The 23,426-nt window shown below is 43.5% G+C and overlaps 1 protein-coding gene across 2 annotated transcripts; it reads left to right on the top strand.

The window, feature by feature from the left end:
- Positions 1-294: 294 nt before the first annotated feature.
- Positions 295-19,523, top strand: LOC148889048 (TBC1 domain family member 12-like). Of its 2 annotated transcripts, none has more exons than XM_089011935.1 (13): positions 295-1,699; positions 6,612-6,729; positions 7,460-7,554; positions 9,389-9,471; positions 9,603-9,720; positions 11,889-11,995; positions 13,906-13,992; positions 14,073-14,167; positions 14,258-14,329; positions 16,910-17,038; positions 17,112-17,221; positions 17,297-17,555; positions 17,627-19,523. In XM_089011935.1, the coding sequence occupies exons 1-13, from the start codon at positions 864-866 to the stop codon at positions 17,696-17,698; spliced, it is 2,181 nt and encodes a 726-aa protein (XP_088868061.1). In that variant the 5' UTR covers positions 295-863; the 3' UTR covers positions 17,699-19,523. The 2 variants fall into 2 exon arrangements, with proteins under 2 accessions (XP_088868061.1, XP_088868060.1); XM_089011934.1 differs by having other exon boundaries at positions 298-1,726.
- The last annotated feature ends 3,903 nt before the right edge of the window (positions 19,524-23,426 follow it).

Below are 23,426 nucleotides of genomic sequence, written 5' to 3'. Positions count from 1 at the left end.
TTGACTTCAAGACGGCGCCGCGGGAGTGGCTGCCTTTCCAGCAGCTCATATATTTTGTTTTTCTACTTTCATTCCTTTCATAACTTTGCTGCTGTGAAATGTAAATTTCTCCACTGCGAGACTAATAAAGGCAAATCCAATCCAATCCAAAACGCAGCACGTCCGCAAGCGACAACAGTTGGTCACAGAGAGAGCGATACACCCGTACGCCGCTCAGCACCCCACCCTCGTGTACGCACTCACGCGTCATATTGGCGAACTACGAAGCAAGAATATCTCGAATATTTTGTTTGAACTCCGATTCGTTCGAACTGTGAGGCGTTCGCGAACCGAGGTACCACTGTACCTCGTTTTCGAGTCGTATTTCCCATAATCACGTTTCCCACGATCACGTGACCTTAATTGAACCAATCAGGAGCAGCGGCCAGACTGCTTTCGATTGAGGGATTGTTGGTGCAGTTCTGGTTATGGCCACCGCGCGTCGCTACTGAATGAAAGCAGCAGCGAGTCGTCGCAATGACGTCATTGACAGAGTATTTCAAGATGGCGCCGGAATGTTGCTGGAATGCCGCCGCCGCCAGATGAAAAAACGACAGCAAATGACAGTGAGCACATCTTAGGTCGTTTGTCCGCAAGCCGACGCCGACTCGCCCCCGATGAGGATGTTGTGTTGCCGCAAATGAGCGCGCCGGGCCGTAAAGCGTGAGCTAGTGTCCCCGCCGCCCGCCGGGCCAACCTCTCCGACCTCCCGGGCATGCGGTATTAGATGCGGCGAAGATGCTAACCTCCTCCCGCGACGGTGTTGGGCCGACGGGGCGGGCTGGGCGGTTAGAGGCTCGAGCCGGCCGGCGGGCCTGAGGCTCATGGCGGCGCCGACGGAGCTCGAGGGCTCTGTGGTCGTCGACGTGAACGACAACAAGGAGGAAGGTGGCGGCGTCAGGCGAGCGGTGGCGGCCCTCAAACGTCCGGTGACGCGGCAAGAAGGTGACGGGATGCTGGACCTGCCGCAGCGCTGCCTCCGGGAGCCCCACGGCCTGAACGGAAGCACCGAGTCGGGGTGCGAGGAGGAGAAGGAAGGGGAGGACAAGGAGTCGGCGGGTAGACGAGGAAAAAGAGGAACCGGCCTACTCGCTTCCTGTCCAGCTGCATTCGGATCTCGAGTGTCAATCGAGTCGACGGGTTCGTTCAGGCCGCCATGTTCTGGAAAAGCACCGTGTCTGTGCTCGTATCCGCAGGCAGGCGTCATGCCCAACGGCCGCGCTGACTGTTGCGTCGCCGACCGGCCGCAGGCGGTCGTCAACGGGGACTGTCATGCCGCCGCCGAGGCCCAAGGCGACCTCGGCGACCCCCCCGTCACCGAGTCGGCCTCGAGCGCCGCCGAACCCCCCTCGCCAGAGCCGTCAGCCTCCTCCGAACTGAGCGACGACAACTCACCCTCCGACGCAGAGGAAGACGAGGAGGGCATTGCCGGGCCCGCTTGGGTCGTTCGACCACAAACTTTGAGGACCGAAGCGAACCTTAGCACGTCGCTCAGCTGCGACGCCACCCCGCTTTCGCCCCTCGACGAGGGGAGCTTCTGCTTCGGGGAGCACCGCGGCGACTTTCGGGGAGTTTTAGAAGCGGGCCGACGCCAGAGTGCACCCGAACAGGACCTGCGAGTGCAGGCCAACTGCGACCAGAGCGCCCTCGCTCCCAAGAGGTTCGGAATTGTTCACTTCTTCACCAGGTACAACACTTGAATATCGATACGGTGCCAAGGATAGCCGTTTCTCCCCCACAATTTATTCTGGGGTCTACAGCTAATGATCATTTTAATAATACGAGAGTCAGATGAATATGTGTTTAATTTTCAACTCTTTAGTGCAAGGGTGGATACCTGTCAACCTTGGCTCATAGCTGTCCTTATAAATGATTACAATTCCCGTATAAACGTTGTAGTACGGCGTACATTTGAAATGATAAAAAACGCTAACACAAGCGGAAATGCAGTTTACCGTGCATGCGCACATTATGCTTTCATAATCAACTGTACACAGCAAAAAAAATATATACATATGATCGAGTATTACTTTTGCTCCCCTTATTAATGATTGCAATTCCCCTTATTAAAGGACAACCGACGCCTCCGGACAAGTTGTGTCCATAATATGTAAAATCACTTCAAATGACTTCTACTGAGTGTATTTTACAAAGATCCCGCTGCATATAGCTATATTTTACGTTTTAAGACTTGTGCTGAATATTCAGGAAGTCTTGTTTTAGAGTTGATGACGATGCCCTAAGTGACGTCACGGAGGGAACGCCCCTGACCGAGAATGCGACACATTTTGGGTATTTTGTTTGGTCTGAAAACTTCGTGTTGATCCATGTTGATGGCGAAATTAGAAGGAAATAAACATGCATAACGCGATGGTGAATCGTGTGTTGCACCAAGACTACTACAGTAAAGTCTCGTTATATCGATATCGTTTATATTGATATTATATACTGCTTATTACGACACTATTTTCATTTCCTGTGCACATTTCTAGTCTTTTTATGTATAATTAGTTCCGCTTAGTACGATTCGTGGTTTTTACGATAATCCGGTTACTACGGTGCTCTTTTTCATCTCCCGCCGGCCATTTTGCTATGTTTAAATCGATACAAAAGATATTTAAGATGAATCGATATTTGCTTAGGGGTTTCTATACAGTACCACCATTATCGAAATCTGTATCGGTCGCGCCATTGGTCGACTTGGTCACGTGAGTTTGTTACGTGACCAGCTCCCGTGATAGCAGAGCCATTTTCATTTTCAGACGCCAGCTCGTGTGTAGCAGATTGAAGTGTTTGTGTTAAAAGGTAAAAATGGGAAGCAGAAGATTGATGACTTTTTTAAATTGCATACACAATACAGTAAGATGTAAGCGTTGCAGTTTCCCTGTTGTGTTATGTACATGCCCACTGTACTGTATATGAATGCAATTGTTTTTTGTAACAGCTATTGAAAATTACTGTACATTCCATACTGTGTATTAAAGGACAACCAATGTCACTTTTTATTCAAATGCAAAACACCAATAAAAATGACTTCACGCCAAGACGTCAAAGTCAGCTTTATTGTCAAATATGCTAATATGCATACATGACGTCTTGCATTGCTTGTGAATCAAAACAATGGCTTCAGATTCGGATAATATGCTTTCTTGTTACACATCCAATTATGAATATGATTCAAATACACTGTAGTTCTGAAGAGGAAAGCATACATGTTTGCAATCGATTAAAGAATTATATGTGCCATTTTGAGGCAACATTGGGGGAACATCTCTCACCCCAAAAAAAGAGGCACAAAATGGCGAGCTCATGACCAGCTCCGTCTCTTATATGGCGCTTGGATGCCCTCTTTTGGCGGCTTTTGTTAATACAGTTCGGCGCAGGACGGATATATCGACAGTACGGTTATATCGACATTTTTTCTAACTCCCGAGAATATCGATATAACGAGACTACTGTATTTGATACTAGTTGACACAAATTCCCAGCAGACAAATCAGCCCATTTCCAACGGAGCTTGCGCGCCATCTTGTGCATTTTCTGAGCGCTACATTTTAGTCCAGACACCTTAAAATGAGACGGAAGGACTTCTTGCAAACATTTATGCTTTCCTCTTCAGAACTATTTGAATCATATTCATAACTGGGTGCGTAACAAGAAAGCATCTTCTCCGAATCGGAACTCTCTGAAGCCATTGTTTTGATTCTAGAGCAAGGCAAGCCGTCCTGGCGTGATGTCACGAACAAGGGGGCGGGACCTTTTGAAACTCGTCATTTCCGGGGTCATTTTGAAGTAGTTTTGGGACACTTTAAGTCATTTTTATTGGTGTTTTGCTTTTGACTAAAAATATCAGCCTGTGTGTTTTGAGTATTTTAGATGCTATAAAACGTTTTTCTGATGTCAGTTAGGAAACAAAAAAATTGGTGTCGGTTGTCCTTTAAGCGATAATAAACCTTACAAACACAATGCGAAACATATTTATTTACTTATAGCAAGAATAAAAACAGAGATAGAATGAAAACAAAGGTAATTTGCAGCAACTTTTACGTCCTTTTTACACGGAACGCAGAACAAAAACTGAGGACCTTTTGTCGACGTTCTTATCCATCCAGCGTATTCACCTTGGAGACTCTCCCATTCTTTTTGGTGGCGACCCGACCCTAGAGTTTTTCTCTTCTTACTTGGCGGTTCTCTCATGCTTACTTCTACGTTATAACTAGTTGATTCCTCGATTGCAACACAAATGCCGGACTTCAAATACGGAAACGGAAATACAAAATCAAACGGAAACAATGTGACGCAAATGCACTTCATCGACAAAGACTCGATAACCGCAGCAAAAATTTTTAATCGTATAAAAGTTGTTATATGGCGTACACAATTCAAAATGATGAAAAACATCTAAAATATGGGGAAAACATAAGTTGACAGGTATGAGGGTGTCAAACTCATTTTTTTGCCATGGGCCACATAGTAGTTCCGATTTCTTTTGGGGGGGGCTGTTATGAATTTGAGGAAGCCATTAGAATGTTTCATCACCTTCAAATATTTTGTTTAGAACGCACAATAAATGAATGAATAACTACATGTAGTAAATTGTACTTTGAAGTAAAAAACAATAACTGTTATTGTAGTTTACATGGGATAATTTGAATGTGTGGTTCGGACTTTAGCAAGCGTCCCAAAATTTCACAGATTTGATTTCCTTTTGCGGGCGAAATCAAATGATTTGGCGGGCCAAATTTGGCCCCCGAGCCTTGACTTTGACACCTGACTTAGGTCAATGTCAGCTGAATCACTGATCGACATAGAAAATCTGGAGTGACTTCAATTGAGCACTCACAGGAAAATCGCCCCGTTTTAATTATTCTTTTTCTTAACGAGACAAAAAGCTGCTCGCCCGCAGAAAAAATATCCTGTGACTGTAAAGTGTCCTTGAGAGTTTTGAAAGACGCTTAGAAATGAAATAATAATACATTTGATTTCTAAACTCTCAAGGTCACTTTACAGTAAGTTTTTTTCTGTAGGTGAGCAGCGGCAGCCACACGCCAGCATTCACTCAAACCGGAATAACTCAAATAGATCGAAAGCTAGCTAGATAGATAGCTTATAGATAGCTAGCGAGATATTTAATAGCTAGCTAGCTTGATAGCTAATAGGTATAAATGAAATGTATTATTATTATTATTATTATTATTATTATAAACATCTAAAATTCTAATATTGTATAAATTCTTAGATGGGCCAATTTGAAATTTTGGTTCGGACTTCAGCAAGCATCATGGAATTTCAAGTTTGTTTTGCTTTCATGGACTGAATCAAATAATGTTGGCCCCGGGCCTTGACTTTGACACGTGTGTTTAGTAGGGGGAAAAAAATCAAGCAGTGCATTTTCTGCACTGTTTTTGCAACTGGTTTGCTCTGTAACATGCTAACATTTTGATTGGTGATTTCCAAAGCAAAATCAGATGTTTACGAATGTCATCTATTCGCAGAGATTCAAGTTTGCCTTTGAGGGAGGGGAGGGGTGTCACAGAAATGTGGTTACAATTAAAAAGATTTGGACAATTTGATCATTGAGTCCACAATGCATCTCGCCTTAAAGGACAACCGACACCATTTTTTCTGTTTCTTAACGGACATCAGAAAAACGTTTTATAGCATCTAAAATACCCAAAACACACAGGCTGATATTTTTAGTCAAAAGCAAAACGCCAATAAAAATGACTCAGTGTCCCAAAACTGCCACAAAATGAGTTTGGAACTGGGTAGATTCAGAAAGTCCCTCCCCTTGTTCGTGACATCACATCAGGATACTCCTTCACAAACTACCTTGCTCCAGAATCAAAACAATGGCTTCAGAGAGTTCAGATTGGGAGAAGATGCTTTCTTGTTACTCATCTAGTTATGAATATGATTCAAATAGTTCTGAAGAGGAAAGCGTTAATGTTTGCAATGGATTGAAGAAGTCCTTCCGTATATATTCGAGCCATCTGGACTCCAATGTAGCGCCCAGAAAATGCACAAGATGGCGCACAAGCTCCGTTGGAAATGGGCTGATTTGTCCGCTGGGAATTTGTGTCAACTTACACCTTCTTTATGCGTGTTACTGCAATTGGCTGCGACACACTACGATTCACCATCGCATTATTTGTGTAGTTTTCCTTCTAATTTCGCCATCAACACGGTGTTTTCAGCTTTAAAAAAAGTCCCCAAAATGCATTGTGTGTCGCTTTCTCGGTCACGGGCGTTCCCTCTATGACGTCACTTCGGGCATCGTCATCAACTCAAAAACAAGACCTCTGAATATTCAGCGCGAGTCTTAAAAGGTAAAATAGAGCTATATGCCGTGGAATCTTTGTAAAATACGCTCAGTAGAAGTCATTTGAAGTGATTTTACAAATTATGGATGCAAATTGTCCGGTGTCGGTTGTCCTTTAACTTCAAACATGTCGCAACATCTTGCGTCACGTCGCTCTTCCTGCCCGCCGCCGTCCCACACTTCCTTCCTCTTGCGCCCGAGCGCCACTTTCAACTCTAATCTTGTCACCCCCCGCCCCTCCCTTTCGCAGAAGTCTGTTCCCTAGGAGAACCAAAGACTCCACGCCGGCGTCCCACAATGCACCAGGTTGGCGACTGTTCGGCGGGCAAGACGAGGGAGACCCCGCCCCTTCGCCCTCCTCCGAGCAGGTCGGTTGGAGCGTCACGAGTGCTACAAACGGCAGGCGCGGTCGCGTGGTCGTCACATGATCTGGTTCATGACGGCCATGTTTTTCTGAAAGAGTTGGAGGCACAACACGGATCCCATGACGTGATCAAGCGTGATCACTCAAATCTTTTATGTTGCATTTGTTTTTTTTTTTTTTTGGGGGGGGTGGTAGAAGAGGGGGGGTGGAGTCTTTGTACTACTAATATTAATACATTGTATTTCTAAGCGCCTTTCAAAATTCAAGGACATAGCTGATAGATGGCTAGCTAACTAGATAGCTATATAGCTAATAGTCAGCTCGCTTTACATTATACTACCTGGCACATTCAACTAGCTAGCTAATAGATAGCTACTAATAATAATGCATTGTATTTATAAGCGCCGTTCAAAACTCTCAAGGACATAGCTAATATAGCTAGCTTTCTATCTATTTGAGTTACTTCCGGGTTGAGTGAATGCTGGCGCATGTGGCTGCCGCTGTTCACCCACAGAAAAACTTATCCTGTGACTGTAAAGTGATCTTGAGAGATTTGAAAGGCGCTTCTAAACGAAATGTATTATTATCATTTGTCAGCTGCCTGCCTAGGGTCACACCGTTATGGTCGCCGCTCACCAACAAGGCGTGTAGAGATGCTCGATGTCTCAGAAAGGTGTCCAATTAGAACCGTTGGGGCTTCGAGTGGGCTTACCCAATGCTCTGTTTGCCCACAGTTGTCCCCCCAGCGCTCCCCAGCGACGGGTCGGAGGAAGAACCTGGACTTTGAGCCCCTCTCCACCACAGCACTCATCTTGGAGGATCGCCCGCCGTCAGTATATATATATATATATATATTTAAAAATATATACAGTAAAGTCTCGTTATATCGGTATTCACGGGAGTTGGAAAAAATAGCAATATAACCGGATTATGGATATATCCGATCCTGCGCCGAACTGCATTAAAAGTGGGCAATAAATGGGGGATCTTTGAATGTAATTTTCTCCTTGAGTTCATGGATTGTGTATCTAGCAGGCTTTTGTACTGTAGTGAAGTGAAAAATAAAATAAAAAAATGAAAACGTCATTTATTATTTTCATAACGCACTCTTGCAATCGTGACTCTGAGTAGCTAATGTTCTTCTATACACACGAGAGAAACCACGAACGCCAGCATGTACATACTATATGAAAAACAGTGATTATTGCAAGCGATATAGATATCTGAATACAACACAAATACATGGATGGAAAACAAAAACTACAACGTTTACATTACTTGCGTTGATAAAGTATTCTGCGGCACGTAGAACTCTTTCGCAATGGAGGATTTGCTTCTTGTTGGATTCTCCTCCACAGCCACTATTGCCTTGTACTTCGTTCCGATATCAAAATTCTTACGTTTCCCCATGGTTGAAATTGGTGTCGAACAACTGTATACTGTATAAGAAGACTGCAGTATGTTTCAGATGCTATTGCAGCTCTGCTGCACAAGCTGGTCACGTGACCAACGGTCTGACCGATACAGATATCGCTCATGGTGGTACTGTATAGAAATCCTAAAGCAAATATCGATTCATCTTAAGCTGTTTTTGTATCGATATAAGCAGAGCAAAATGGCTGGCGGGAGATGAAAAGGGCACTGTAGTAACCGGATTATCGTAATAACCAGGTATCGTACTAACCGGAACTAATTATACATAAAAGACTAGAAATTTGCAGAGAAATGAAAATAGTATCGTATAATAAGCAGTACTATTGATATAACCGATATCGATATAATGTGACTTTACTGTGTGTGTGTGTGTGTGTGTGTGTGTGTGTGTGTGTGTGTGTGTGTGTGTGTGTGTGTATATATATGTATATATATATATATATATACACACACACACACAATTCCAGTGCGGCTGGAACAAATTTACAATTGAATGTGTCTTAACCTAAACCTTATTGAAAAAGATATACAGTAAAGTCTCGTTATATCGCTATTCTAGGGAGTCCGAAAAATATCGATATAACCGGGACTATCGATATATCCGACCCTGCGTGCATGTAATTTTCTCCGTGCGTGCATAGAAATAATATCGTAATAAGCGGGACTATCGGTATAACCGATATCGATATAACGAGACTTTACTGTATATTCATTAATTAATGAATAAACTAATGAAGTCGTTAATTATTTGCTTTATATATACATTTCCACCAACAATTTAATATCCATCCATCAATCTAGGCAGCGAGCGAGATACATAGCTAGCTAGATGGATGCATAGCTAGCAAGCTAGCAAGATATATACATAGCTCGTGAGATGGATACATAGCTACATAGCGAGATAGCTCCATAGCGAGCTAGCGAGATGGATACATACCGACATAGCGAGATGGCTAAAGAGCTACATAGCGAGCTAGCGAGATGGATACATAGCTAGCGAGATGGATACATAGCGAGATGGATACATAGCGAGCTAGCGAGATGTACTATCTATAAAAAATGTTTTTCAATGAAGTCTAGGTTAACCTGGGATTGTAAAAAAACAGTAAAACATAATTGCGCTGGAATTGGCGTTTTAATAGTACACAATTGCTTGTTATTCACAATGATGATGTCATGTCACCAAGATGATGTCATGTGTTTGCTCCTTTTCCTGATTGGCTCCTTAGGAACCTTCCCGCCAAATCCGAGGAGGAAACGCAAAGACACAAACTCGAGTACGAGGAGATGGTGGCTGGGGCCAAGAGGAGAGGTAATGCGCCTGTTGATGATTTTTGGAAAAGAAGGAACTAAATCGTCTTGACAAAGACCACCCCCATTTAAAAAAATGGTTGGGGGAACGAATGCTGATTTTTTTTTTTTTTTTTTTTGCACGTCCAACAGAATTAAAAGATGCCCAGAAGAAGAAGCGTCAGATGAAGGAGCGACATCGACACGAGGACAGCATCTCCAACGCCATGGTGGTCTGGAACACCCACATCCTACCCAACTGGGACACTATGTGGGTGGATACGTGTGTGTGTGTTTTTTTGTATGGCTAGTCTTGTGAGGACCACTCACCTTTTATACCAGGGGTGCTCATTACGTCGATCGCGGAGGTAGTACTGGTCGATCGCAGCGTGACAGTAAAAAAAAAAAAAAAAACATTTGTCAGCCTATCAAACGTCCTGTCACTTGATTGACATACAGGGCAACCATTCAGAACTGAATTTTTACCTTTAGGTCGCCGTGCATGCGTAAACAACGGCGCTAAACGCAGCAAAATTTACAAGCTAGTCAGCGAATTACCTCAGATTTAAAGCCCTTGCTAAAACATATGGTGATCAAAATGAGTTAGAAAGCGGGTCCAAATACCGTTCCACCATGAATGATGAACATTTGGAAATGTGCTTGAGGCTGGCTGTCAGCAGCTACTGTCCGGACTATGCATCCCTGGCTGATTCAATTCAGTGCAAGTAATCAAAGTAAACTCAGGTAATTACAAAAAAAAATAATAGTTATTTATTATGTTATGTATATGTAGTTATTATGTGTGTTGTGCAATATTGGCTTATTCAGTTATGCAAGGTACATCAACATACATTGTACATACAACCATGAGAAGGTTTCTTCAGCCGTCATCTGAACCACCACAGACGTCTTGTACATACAAAGAATCGTTAAAACATTTGAAAATAATTATGTTTTGCATTTTTGTCGTGGGTAGATCATTTTGACTTGGTAGTTTTTATAAGTAGCTCGTATGCTGAAAAAGTGTGTGCACCCCTATTTTATACCATGCGTAGTGAGGACCTTTTGGCCCGTCCTCACAAGTTTTTCATTCTAAAGGCTTCTAGAGGGTCTATACATAAAGTTTTGGAGAGGTCCTCACAAATTCACCCAAAATGATTTTTTGGTGTGTATTTTCCTTTCACTTGGATACACACACTTTTTACCCACTGTGTGTGTGTTTGTTTGTGTGTGTGTGTGCACGCGGTTAATGAGAGAAAAAGTTCATATCACAAGAAGTAAAGTGATATTTTTACCAAATTCACTACAAGGGTGAGGACTTTGAATGTACCCATTCAGAAACCTCACTCCTGCTGTTATTTCAGTTTCAAGTCCACTTTTTATTTCTTTGTTTTTAAAGAAGTTGAAGTGGGAAATGGGGTGACATATAGTCTTCAAATGTAACACTAGTTCTCTAAACTTATTAGCAACTGTGGTCCTCAGTCCTTATCTGGAGTTATCCGGACCTCACGAAACCTTTGAAACAGGAATCTCTGTGTGTGTGTGTGTTTTCTGAGTGTCTGAGTTCTATTATTGTTCAGCTATTTTCATTTATTTATTTATTTATTTATGTACTCAATGTGTCCACTCCAGTGGCAGGGTTTTTTTCATTGTCACTCAAATTTCAAGACCCACAGAATATTGAGTTTTAGGACTACATAAACATTCAACACAGCGTAAGAAACCTTACACTGTCTTCTTTTATCAGGAAAAAGAGTTAATTCCTAAGTTAAATGATCCTGGAGTTATCTGAGTTTGAAATGGGTACAGATGTACAAAAGTCAAATGCTGCACCCTCGCGGAAGGGAAATAATATTTCTAGACAAGCGCACCCCTCTAACTAATTGATTAATTAAATAACTTGGTTATTAATTCATTGGCTAGTTATTTAATTTTTGAGCGTCACGCGCCAGTGTTCATTCAACCCGGAAAATAAGCGTCCACCTAGCCAGCGCCCGTAGCTAACGTCTCGGAGTTCGGAATTATATATATATATTTTTAGTTTTTATTTATTATTATGTATTATTTATACAATCAGCTCGACTTACGACCACTGGTATTTACGACCACAACCTCCAGACCCTATTTTTAAAATTTTGATTCTACGCCTGGCACCGCAACGCGCTAGCAGCGCGGCAACGCGTGTGACAATTTTGGCAACAAACAAGCCAGCATTTCACTTTCGCACAGCAATCGACCGTGTGATGGCACCAGAAGGGGGGAGTTTGCCAGTCATTTAGCCCCCGAGTCTATTCAACAGTTTGAATGGATTTCGACTTGCGACCGTTTGGTCGGAAAGGAACTCGGTCTTAAGTCGGATGTTACCTGTATTATTCGTCATATCGTCTGTTTTGTTCATGCCAAAGAGTCCACATATGTTGTTGTTGCGTGTCCGTCCAGGAAGGCCACGCGTCGCGTGAGGGAATTGTGGTGGCAAGGCCTTCCTCCCAGCGTGAGAGGGCGCGTTTGGAGCCTCGCCATCGGCAACGAGCTGAACATCACAGCCGGTGCGTACTAATTAATTCCTAAATGAAATGGGTCTGGAGTTATCTGAGTTTGAAATGAGGGTGGGGGTACAAAATACAAAACATATATAGCGCTTTAACAACAGCTGAAGCTGGAACAAAGCGCTAACATGGGAAGAAAGGGAAATGCCTTATGGAAAGGAAAAAGCATTGCCGCAGGCCTTGGCCAGCGCTTTATCGGCACCCAAACAAGAAAGAACGAAACCCGACCCAATTCGGGAATGGCGCTTATTATTATACGTATTTTCAATCTCCGAATAAATTCGTGAATTGCAGTTAATGAGTTAATTTGTTTTGGAGCAGTCCATTTCAACAAAACCATTGAGAAAAGTGAAACTGTCATTGACAATTTTTAAGGGGCCCTTAAAAAACTGTGATATCTATGCTTACAAAGTTAATTGGTTCCCAGAAAGTGGCTGTAACAAACATTTATTTCCCATAAGAAACTATTAAAATGAGAATAATCCGTTCCACGGTCCCCATAAAACATTTATACATACATACATTTCTACTGACTAAGCCTTAATACTACACAAATATACCTTATTTTATGTATAATAAATGTGCTATTGTATTGCAATTAAAGAAATAAACTGTACTGTATAATAGTCATTTTCTTGATCTTTGTGATGGTCGTTGATGTAGTTGCCTCATGACGATATCCGAGTGAAGTTGCCATGCTTTCTCTGCGATAATACCCTCACTCACAATGTCCCCTGCTAGCTACTTTTCGTTAATCCAAATCAACAGAAGTTTTTCAACCTCTTCTATTGCTTGAGACCGTTGCTTAGACAACACGGAAACACCCATAGCCACTCGTATCAATGGTCGACTTAGCGTACTGGTAGTGGGACGCTAAGTCGCACAAAAGCACACCTCGTTGGTGTTTTTCGATGATCTGAATGACGAGTAATTTTGTTTTGTGTCCTCTTCGTCTTAACTCTCGCCTGTGGTGGGGTCTATTTCGGTCCCATAATAGCAAAATTACGCCATTCGATAACAAACCGTCCGCATTTCAAACAAAACTAGTCCGCCAGCCACCGTGGCGCTTTGTCTCTTGGTTCGTCCGCCGAAAACTAGTTCGTTAGCCAAGATTATATTCTCGCAAATTGAATGTTCGTGAGGCGAAATGTTCGTGAGCTAAAGCGTTCGTAAGCTGTACAGTGATACCTCGGTTTACGAACCCCTTGGTTTACGAACTTTTCGGTTTACGAACGTTAAATTTATGACAATTTTACCATGGCATACGAACTATTTTTCGGGTTACACACGCAGCTGCCACAATGAGTGATGTGTCATTCGCGAACGAGCCCGTTCCATCAACAAAATGGCAGCCGACTGTTTTTGTCCTCTATTCCCCACCCACAGTCTTCGGTTTTCCAGCATTACACAATTGATGAGGAACAAGGTAAAATTATCACAGATTGAGCACCTACAAGGGATCATTCCTCAACATTGTGAAAAAAGAAGGCTACGTTCCTCATCAATTGTTTAATGCTGATGAAACTGGTCACTCCATTCCATTAAGCCATCAACGACCATCACAAAGGTCAATAAATCGACTTTATTATACAGTAGTTTATTTATTTAATTATAATACCATAGCACATTTAGTATGCATAAAGTAAGGTACATTTTGTGTAGTTTTAAGGCTTTGAAAATTAGAAAGTAGAAAATTATGTTTGATGGGGACTTGGGAACGGATTATTCTTATTGTAATGGTTTCCTCTGGGAAATTAATTTTTGGGATACACACTTTTCGCCTTACGCACCCTGTCTGAGAACCAATTAAGATCGTAATCCAAGGTATCACTGTATTGTCTCACACTCACTCTCTCGCTATCCCACCCCAAACCTGAAGAGGGCGCCAATTGACTGTCATATTCCCGCAGAGCTTTATGACATCTTCCTGTGTCGCGCCAAAGAAAAATGGAGGAGCTACAGCGAGACCAGCTCAGTCAACAATGACAGCGAAAGCGGTACGCCCCCCCCCTCACTCTCCGGCCCCCATATCTTGAATGTGATGCTGACCTTTAGAACTATGCGCTTGCGTTGCCAGATGGCGGCGCCTCGCTCGCCGACCGAGAGTCCAGTCTGGACCTTATCAAGCTGGACATTTCCAGAACCTTCCCCTCGCTCTTCATATTCCAGAAGGTTTGACTGCGACGTCGCCACCGATTGACAGCAAATGGTCGCTGTCAATCAACCCCCCTTTTCCCCTCCTCATGGTGTCTGTGTGCGCAGGGTGGACCCTACCACGACGTCCTTCACAGCGTCTTGGGCGCGTACACGTGCTACCGACCCGACATCGGATATGTAGGTCACACACGCACACACACACACACCCACACACACACGCACACACACACGCACACACACACACACACACACACGCACACGCACACACACACACACAATTTGAAAAAAAACTGTGAAATGACGGGTCGTCGTAAACACGAGTTGGGAGGACAGGCAGAGGTGTCACCGATTCCTCCGAAGCGTTTGGCTTGGTTTTTAATGGAAGATGACGCCACAGTCTCCTTTTGGAACACTCAATTTCCAAGACTGCTCCTCTTCCTGCATGTTATACAAATACTACTACTACTACTACTACCACCACTACCATCACTACTACTACTACTACTACTACTACTACTACTCCCATCACCACCGCTACTACTACTACCTATACTTCCACCACTGCTACTACTACTTCTACTACCACTATCACCACCACTAACACTACCATTTCTACCACTACTCCTATGACTACCACCACTACTACTACCAGTAGTACCACCACTGCTACTACTACTGCTACTACCACTATCACCACCACTAACACTACCATTTCTACCACTACTCCTATGACTACCACCACTACTACTACCAGTAGTACCACCACTGCTACTACTACCACGACTACCACTATTACCACCACTGCTACTACTACCACTATTACCAGCACTAACACTACGACTGCTACCACCACCACTAATACTACTACTATGACTATCACCACCACTAAAACTACTACTACCACCACTTCTACCACGACTACCGCCACTACTACTACCACTTCTACCACTACTACTCCCAGTAATAACACCACTACTACTACTACCACTAGTACTACTACTACGACTATCACCACCACTAACACTTCTACCACCACTACTACTACCACCATTACTTCATCTACCACCACCAGTACTAATACTATCACCACTACTACCACGACCATTACTACCACTACTACTACCACTATCAGTACTACTACCATTCCCACTACTACCACCACCACCACTTCTACCACTACTACCACCACACTAATGCCACTACTACTAATACTACTACCACCACTATTACTTCCATGACTACTACTACTACCACGACTACAACTACCGTATTTTTCAGATTATAAATCACAGTTTTTTTCATAGTTTGGTTGGGGTTGCGACTTATAAATCGGAGCGACTTACATATGCTTTTTTTATGACTGTATATCATTTCACATGTTATTTTCACATTAAACCGCAAGAGCGCACTCTAGGCCTGTGCTGATATTGTGGTGTTGAAACATCTGTGAGCCGTCAAAATCTGTGAGTGCAGAGACAGTAGCCTACACATTTCTATAACAGGTGTTACAGGGAAATCTGTGACCCGTCAGAATCTGTCGTCCCTGCGGTCACGGTTTCTGCAGAGTCAGATTTTTCTGTAACACCTGTTATTTATAAACACAACTGAGAAGGGCTGAATAAAAATGTCACCGAAAAGAAAGTCAGATTCTGTAGCTTACAAGCTGCAGATAGTGAAATATGCAGCCGAAAATGGCTATGGAGCAGCAGAAAGAAAGTTTGGAGTGAGCGAAAAACTTGTAAGGGACTGGGGAAAAGCAGAGGTTACGCTTACTGAAATGAAGAAAACAAAAAAAAGCTAATCACGGGCGAAAAGCTAGGTGGCCGCAGTTGCAGGAACGAGTTCACGCATGGGTGCTTGAACAACGTGCTGCTGGGAGAGGTTTGTCAACGGTGCAGTTGCGTCTCCACGCCCAGGTCGTTGCCAAGGAGATTAATATAAACGGCTTTGCAGGAGGACCTTCTTGGTGTTACCGCTTCATGCAACGCATACGCCTCTCTATCAGAAATCTCTATCACAGGGGTGTCAAAGTCATTTTTTTGCCGCGGGCCACATTGTAGTTATGGTTTCCTCTCAAGGGCCGTTATGAATTTGGGGAACCCATTAGAATGTTTAAATCCCTTCAAATATTACATATAGAGCACACAGCAAATTAATGAATAACTCGTTTTCAAATCTGAAGTCAAGAAGAATGACTTTTATTGCGGTTGACATCCAAAAATATGAAATTTTGGCTCAGATTTTAGCAATCATCATGGAATTTAACAAGTTTGATTGCTTTCGCGGGCCGAAAAAAATGATGTGGCGGGCCGGATTTGGCCCGCGGGCCTTGACTTTGACACCTGTGCTCTATCACAAATAAATGTTCCCAAAAAATGCGACTTATCCTCCAGTGCGACCTATATATGTTTTTTTTCTTCTTAATTATGCATTTTTTGGCTGGTGCAACCTATAATCCCGAGCGACGTATATACCCAAAAAATACGGTACTAATGGCTGCCGCTGCTCACCCGCACAGAAAAGAAAAAAGTTCTTATCCCGTGACTGTAAAGTGTCCTTGAGCGTTTTGAAAGGCACTAAGAAATTAAATGTATTATTATTATTATTTACTGCTGCCACTACCACCAACACCACCACTCCTACAACTACTACTACTACCACTACCGCCACATCACTACTACCACTATATTAACAATAACATTGCCTTTGGGTTATAAAGAAATTGACCCAGAAGCCGCGCGTTGTGTGTTTGCGCAGGTTCAGGGAATGTCCTTCATCGCCGCCGTCCTCATCCTCAACCTGGAGGAGGCCGACGCCTTTGTCACCTTTGCCAACCTGCTCAACAAACCCTGCCAGATGGCCTTCTTCCGCGTCGACCACGACCTTGTACGTTAGCGCCTAGCACGTAGCGCTTGCAACACTCGGATGGGCGTTTTTGACGTGTATTGGGATGTTTCAGATGCTAAAGTATTTTGCCGTGTTCGAGGTGTTCTTCGAAGAGAACCTCCCGCGCCTCTTCAGCCACTTCAGGAGCAACAAGCTGACCCCCGACCTCTACTTGATTGACTGGTGATTCGCCCGATCGCGCGGCACCCTCTCATTATAGGGGGAAGGGCTTTAACCTGAGCCTATTCTGCACCGCAGGATCTTCACGCTGTACAGCAAATCCCTCCCGCTGGACGTTGCGTGCCGCGTGTGGGACGTGTTCTGTCGCGACGGCGAGGAGAGCCTGTTCCGGACCGGCTTGGGCATTTTGCGCCTGTTCCAGGATGTCTTACTACAGATGGACTTCATCCGCATGGCGCAGTTCCTCAGCCGGCTTCCAGAAGACCTTCAGGCGCAGGCGCTTTTCGCCGCCATGGCCGCCACGCACATGATCAGCCGGAACCGCCGCTGGCCTCAGGTGGGTGTGCCGGACACGCCCAGAAATCAGGCGCCAACGTCCGTCATAACGAGCCGTCGTTTTGCTAACAGGTCTTCTCGTCGCTGCTAAAGGACAAAAACAAAGAGATGGACAACAGCGGAAGTCAGACTCTCACAAGCTAACTCTAGCTAGCATCCAGTGCGACAGCCCCTATTTTCTCCCCCAACATTTCGATATCTTCTGGGACACTTTTTGTCAATCAGTGAGGAAGTGAAACTGTTTTTCTTTTGGCCCTGTGAAGTGGGTCAAAGGTGAAAATGGACTAAATACGCAACGAAAGTTGAGAGGTAATGTGAGCTTAACACTTATAACCATCCATCCATGTTTCCATTGCAATCAACATTTTTGCCCATTTTCCATTCCAAACCGAATCAATGAGTCAAAACTTGTGCACAAAAAAGGTTTGAAGTACAGTGATACCTCGGTTGAATAACCCCGTGGCTTACGAAGTTTTCGGTTTACGAACGTTAAGTTTATGAAAATTTTACCTTGGCATTCGAGCTTTTTTCGTACACGGAGCTGCCTCAATGCAACAAAAACAACAAAATGGCAGCCGACTGTGTTTGTCCTCTATTCCCCGCTCCCAGTCTTTGGTTAAAACCATGTGATTGGTCAAGAACGCAGCAGTGAGGGGGGGGGGGGGGGGGGGGGGTTAACATTAAAGAGACAGGCAGACGACAGTGAGAGAGTTTCAACTTTGATAAAGTTCAAAGGCAGAGTGTAGACTGCAAGGTTAAATATCCCATCAACCAGGCTCCAGAAACAATCCACACAAGCCATCTGTACACTTGGTGCAAAAAACTATCAACCCAGCTAAACAGAACACAATCGATGAGGAACTAGATAAAATTATCACAGAGAAAGCACCTACAAGGAATCATTCTTCAAGAAGAAGGTTATGTTCCTCATCAAGTGTTTAATGCTGAGGAACCACTCCAGTACAGTTTATTGCTTTAATTATAAAACCATAGCACATTTATTATACATAAAATAAGGTATATTTTGTGTAGTTTTCAGGCTTAGAAAATTTGAATGTAGAAAATTATGTTTTATGAGGACCTGGCAATGAAATATTCTCATTTTAATGGTTTCCTATGGGAAAGATTTTTTTGGGATACACACTTTTCGCCTTACACACTCTGTCTGGGAACCAATTAAGTTCGTAAGCCAAGGTATCATTGTAATATCAAGAACGTTGCAGCTTCAACACCGAATAATCATGCTAAATTAACAGTGATGGTTAAAAATATATATATTTAGCGGTAACCTTAAACGCAAAGTGATCTTCTTCCTTTCTCCAATTAATCCGTGAAATGATAGAATAACCGATTAAAAAAAAATTTGACAGCTTTTGCATGTAAAAGCGATTAAAATGGACCAAATGCGGACGGCGAAAATCTTTGCGATATTCTGTGTTGACTTGGTCGCAGGTGCCGTTTGCTGGCTGCCACTGCCCTTAATCACTTCAGCATGCAAGCTGCGCCTGACGTCAACGCAAAAAAACCTGATCACGCGCTCCTCTTTTTCCATTGTGGCGTCACTTTTTTGCCACGCTGACCAGCATTTTGGTCAGCGTGGAAAAGTCCAGTTGCTTGTTGTTACACTCCCGACCAGCAGGGGCAGCATTCCATTGAAATCCTGACCTGTAGTCTGTCGCTCATTTCAATCAAACGTTGAGATTGATTTGAACGTTTGGATGTTTTTTTTTTATATTTTTCACAGAAACGTCGTGGAGTCACGTTACAAAAAAACAGTTTTAGTTGAATTTCCTTTTTTTGTACATCAAGATGCTTTTGAGCCTTGTTTTATTGTAAAATTTTTAATGTAATTTTTTTTTCTCACCCCACCCCCCTTAACGATTTACAGGTAATGTAAATAAAGCGTAAAGGGGCGGTGGAGCTTTTCATAAAATGGCCACAAGTTAAACGTGTAAAGAAATAATGTGTCCATGAATCCTGTTTTCTCTTCTTTTCCTTTCGGCTTTTCCCTTCAAGGGGTCGCCACAGCGAATCAGTAACCTCCATCTTCAGAGGTATGATACGCATGTTTGTTTTGGCCCAGCTTTTACGTCGGATGCCCTTCCTGACACAACCCTCTATTTATCCGGGCTTGGGACCGGCACAAGAAGACTTATGTCCCTTCGTGGCTACAGAACAAGCAACTCGCTCAGTAAATGGCTCCCAAACACAAAATGGTCATCAGCACAGCAACAATCAAAAAAGCAAAACTATACTCACCATTTGATGACAATGAATACTGTTTTAAAAGGTCGATTTATTCACCCATACGGGGCTTCCTAAATTTGCCTCCCGCCTTGTGACAATTACTGCTGTCATCGCCACGCCGCCAGAGGGCGACCGAGTCACGCTGGATTTCTTCCGGACATTTAAGGTGCGAGATTTAATTCGTTTCTGCATTGCTGTGGCGACCCCGTCAAAGGAAAAGAAGATTTACACATTTCTATTATGTCGTTTTAATTCAGGAAAATTAATGGTCTAATTTTTATGGTTTTTAAATGGAAAATCTAAATGATTTGAAAAAAAAATCGTATTATTTACATGAGTTCAAAATGTGATTGTCCAGAAATCAGATTTGACGAGATATTCAAATTTGGCTACATAGAACGTAAAGGCGCAAACACTAACCCCCCCCCCCCCCCCCCCCCCACACACACACACACACACACACACACAAACAAAAAATAATGGATTGGCCCGAAAAATTCCGGGCGCGGACTTCCGGTGTCTGTTCAAGCCCGGGATCCATTTTGAAAGTCAAACTTGGTCATCGTTTTGATCGCCTTCAGGCAAACTTCAAAATGAGTGTTGTGTGCGTCACCATGGAAACGGATCACCTCAGGTATTTCCGAATGGGACACGTGTGTGTGTGTAGCGGGGGGGGGGGGGGGTGCTCCCGACTGATCCCAGTCTGGGGTCTATCCTGTGGAGGCGGGGTCGGAGGGGAAGTGGGAGCCGCATGCCTCGGGGGTCTCCGGGATGGCGGCTTTACAAATAACTGAAACGCGCGCATATGCACAAAAATTCCACCAAAACCAATGAATTGTGTAAATTGACTTCCCCCCCCCAAAAAGAATCACATTGTCGCCATTGAGAAGCCTTCATTTATTACGCCATCCATATTAACGTGTGCGCCGCCATCTTTGTGTAAAAGACTATGGGAAAACAATCACCCAAAATCGGCCAATTTGTTGCCATGTTATAATAATAATAATTTCATTTCTAAGCGCCTTTCAAAACTCTCCAGGTCACTTTACAGTAACGGGATAGGTTTTTCTATGGGTGAGCAGCGGCAGACACACGCGCCAGCGTTATCTTAACCCGGAAGTCACCCAAATTGATAGAAAGCGAGCTAGTAGCTAATAGCTTGCTAGCTAGATAATCAGCCAGATAGATAGCAAATAGATAGCCAGCTATATAGCTAGCCAGCCAACCAGATTGCTAACAGATAGGTATCGAGAAAGCCAGTCAGATAGCCTCTCAGCTAGATGGCTAATAAAACCAATAAGCAGTTTTGCTAGCAAGTGCAATTACCTTATATGTAGGTACACTACAGTCACCTATATTCCGCCGCGATTGTTTCTGTCCAGTGAACCGAGCGCACTCTGTACTCGCAGTCGTATATCATGGCATTTTTGTGAAGTACGTGCTGGTTTTTTGTGGGATTTTCCGAGCTATGCGTTTTATGATGACGTATTACACGTTTCCCTCCATGCTGGTTCTTGAAATTTCCGAATACCACAACGAGAAATGGGGAACAATTGATTGCTCTTTTTGCTAACACTACAGTTTATAAAGGTAAGTTTTATTTGTCAATGAAGTGGTAGAATATATTTTTTCAAGTTTCAAGCAAAAAGAAGCATTAGCATAGTTATTTCTAGAGCTCACAATTTTCTTTCCTAGTATTCAGTGACAGCCATTTTTGATTTCTGACGAAAATCTGCCTGCATTTGATCATTGATATTTGCTAGTTTATATTTTGAATCTTTTCTTGCGTTTTCTGTTTTTGTTTAGAATTTCAAAAGGTTTCCAATGGTACTGGGGGCTCTCTAGTTTTAATTTCCTTCACAAAACATAAAGTGAGCCTGGACAGCAACCATCCATCAAATGTTCTTGTCTCTCGGTTGAGCGATGATGTTGCCTGTTGCTTTCTTTCTCGCTCTCTTGACCTACTGATAGAGATTAGACAGAATAGAAGTTATCATATTATATCATATCATATTATCATATTGTTTTGTCATATTGTCTCTATGCTGTCATATTATTTGTTATTTAGTTTTTTTTTTGTTCTTTTGACTTCAAGACAGCGCCGCGAGAGTGGCTGCCTTTCCAGCAGCTCATGTATTTTGTTTTTCTACTTTCATTCCTTTCATCACTTTGCTGCTGTGAAATGTAAATTTCTCCACTGTGAGACTAATAAAGGCAAATCCAATCCAATCCAATCCAATCCAATATTTAAAAGTCCTATGCTTAGCTGGACAAACAAACAATAGGCCCACAGTAAAGGCGCAGATGACCTGGGCTCAATCTGAATTACACAGACACAGGCTGTTAACCTGTCATCTTCATCTCGGAGATCTGGCCTTGGAGACAATTTAGGACTTGGAAACTCCTTCGTCACAGGAGTAATTTAGGACTTGAAACTCCCTCACAGGAAGAGCTCATTAGCTAGGTTACAAATTTATCAGTTCATGGAAAAGACAACCAATTAAAATATCAATGTTTTATTGCTTACAGTTGTTGGTGCTTAGAATTTCCAGGGGCATGGTATTCTAATCAAGAAAACTGTTTTACTAATGTATCACTTTAATTTGCATATACTCTCAAAAAATAGCTTGGCAGAGGGCTGCAGAATTTGGGCGTCTGTCTTGAATGACAACGTCCCCTGCTGGCAGTAAAAGACAATCTTTCTGTGTCTGAGCCTTTGTCCACAGTGTCCGATCGAACATCTCTGACTGTACTGATAACGCGGTCTCACGTTAACTTTCAACCAGGTCTGACCATCCGAAGCAGCCCCATAACTCCGGATTTGACCCAAGACAACCCCCCCAACCCGGCTAACGTGAATCTTCGCAAGAATCAACCTGCAAAAATTTCTCCCGTCATCTTCTCAGGTAGAAGTGAAAGCTCTTGCGTGGCCTTGCAAATTGTGGCTAGCTATCTAGATAGCTATAATGTGGGCTATCTATTAGCGATCTACTAGTTGGTTTGCTAGCTTTCTTTCTATTTACTTCCGGATTGAGTGAACGCTGGCGCGTGTGGCTGCCGCTGCTCACCCACAGAAAATCTTGTGACTGTAAAGTGACCTTGAGAGTTTTGGAAGGCGCTTAAAAATCAAATGTATTATTATTATTATAGTTCACCCCCCGCCCACCTCAGTCCCCCGATTCACGCACTCACGCGTCCACATTCGAAACCCTGACCCGATGAAAAAGGAGGTTCAAAAGTTCTCACGAGGTCGCCGTCGATCCGGGTGAGCGGCGCCAGGGGTCGTGCGGTGAGAGGGGGAGGGAAAGGGGGGTCCGAGTGGGGTTAAGCATCAGTTGTATGCGTGCTTATGAAAGGCATATTCAGATAAGCGGGCGGTGGGTGGGGGTCACGACGTGTCCTTTTTGTCCGAGCAGATTGTCATGACCTAATGAGCGCTCGGTGGGAAAGTCCTGCTCGGACCCTCTCGGCTCCGTGCCGTCCGTCTTTGCACCTGCGCTGCACCCCTCCACGGACACGACCCGTGCGTGGCGTTCATCGCCCCAGCTTCACCCCCCCCAGCTTCAGTGTTTGTATTGAAAGCAGGAAGCGGGCGAGTGTTTAATGAGCATCGAAACAAAGCGGG

The sequence above is a fragment of the Hippocampus bargibanti genome, linkage group LG13 (assembly GCF_051943395.1).
Source record: "Hippocampus bargibanti isolate YZ-2025 linkage group LG13, ASM5194339v1, whole genome shotgun sequence".
NCBI lineage: Eukaryota > Metazoa > Chordata > Actinopteri > Syngnathiformes > Syngnathidae > Hippocampus > Hippocampus bargibanti.
Note: the sequence above shows the minus strand (reverse complement) of the source record. Positions and strands in the feature narration are given on the sequence as shown.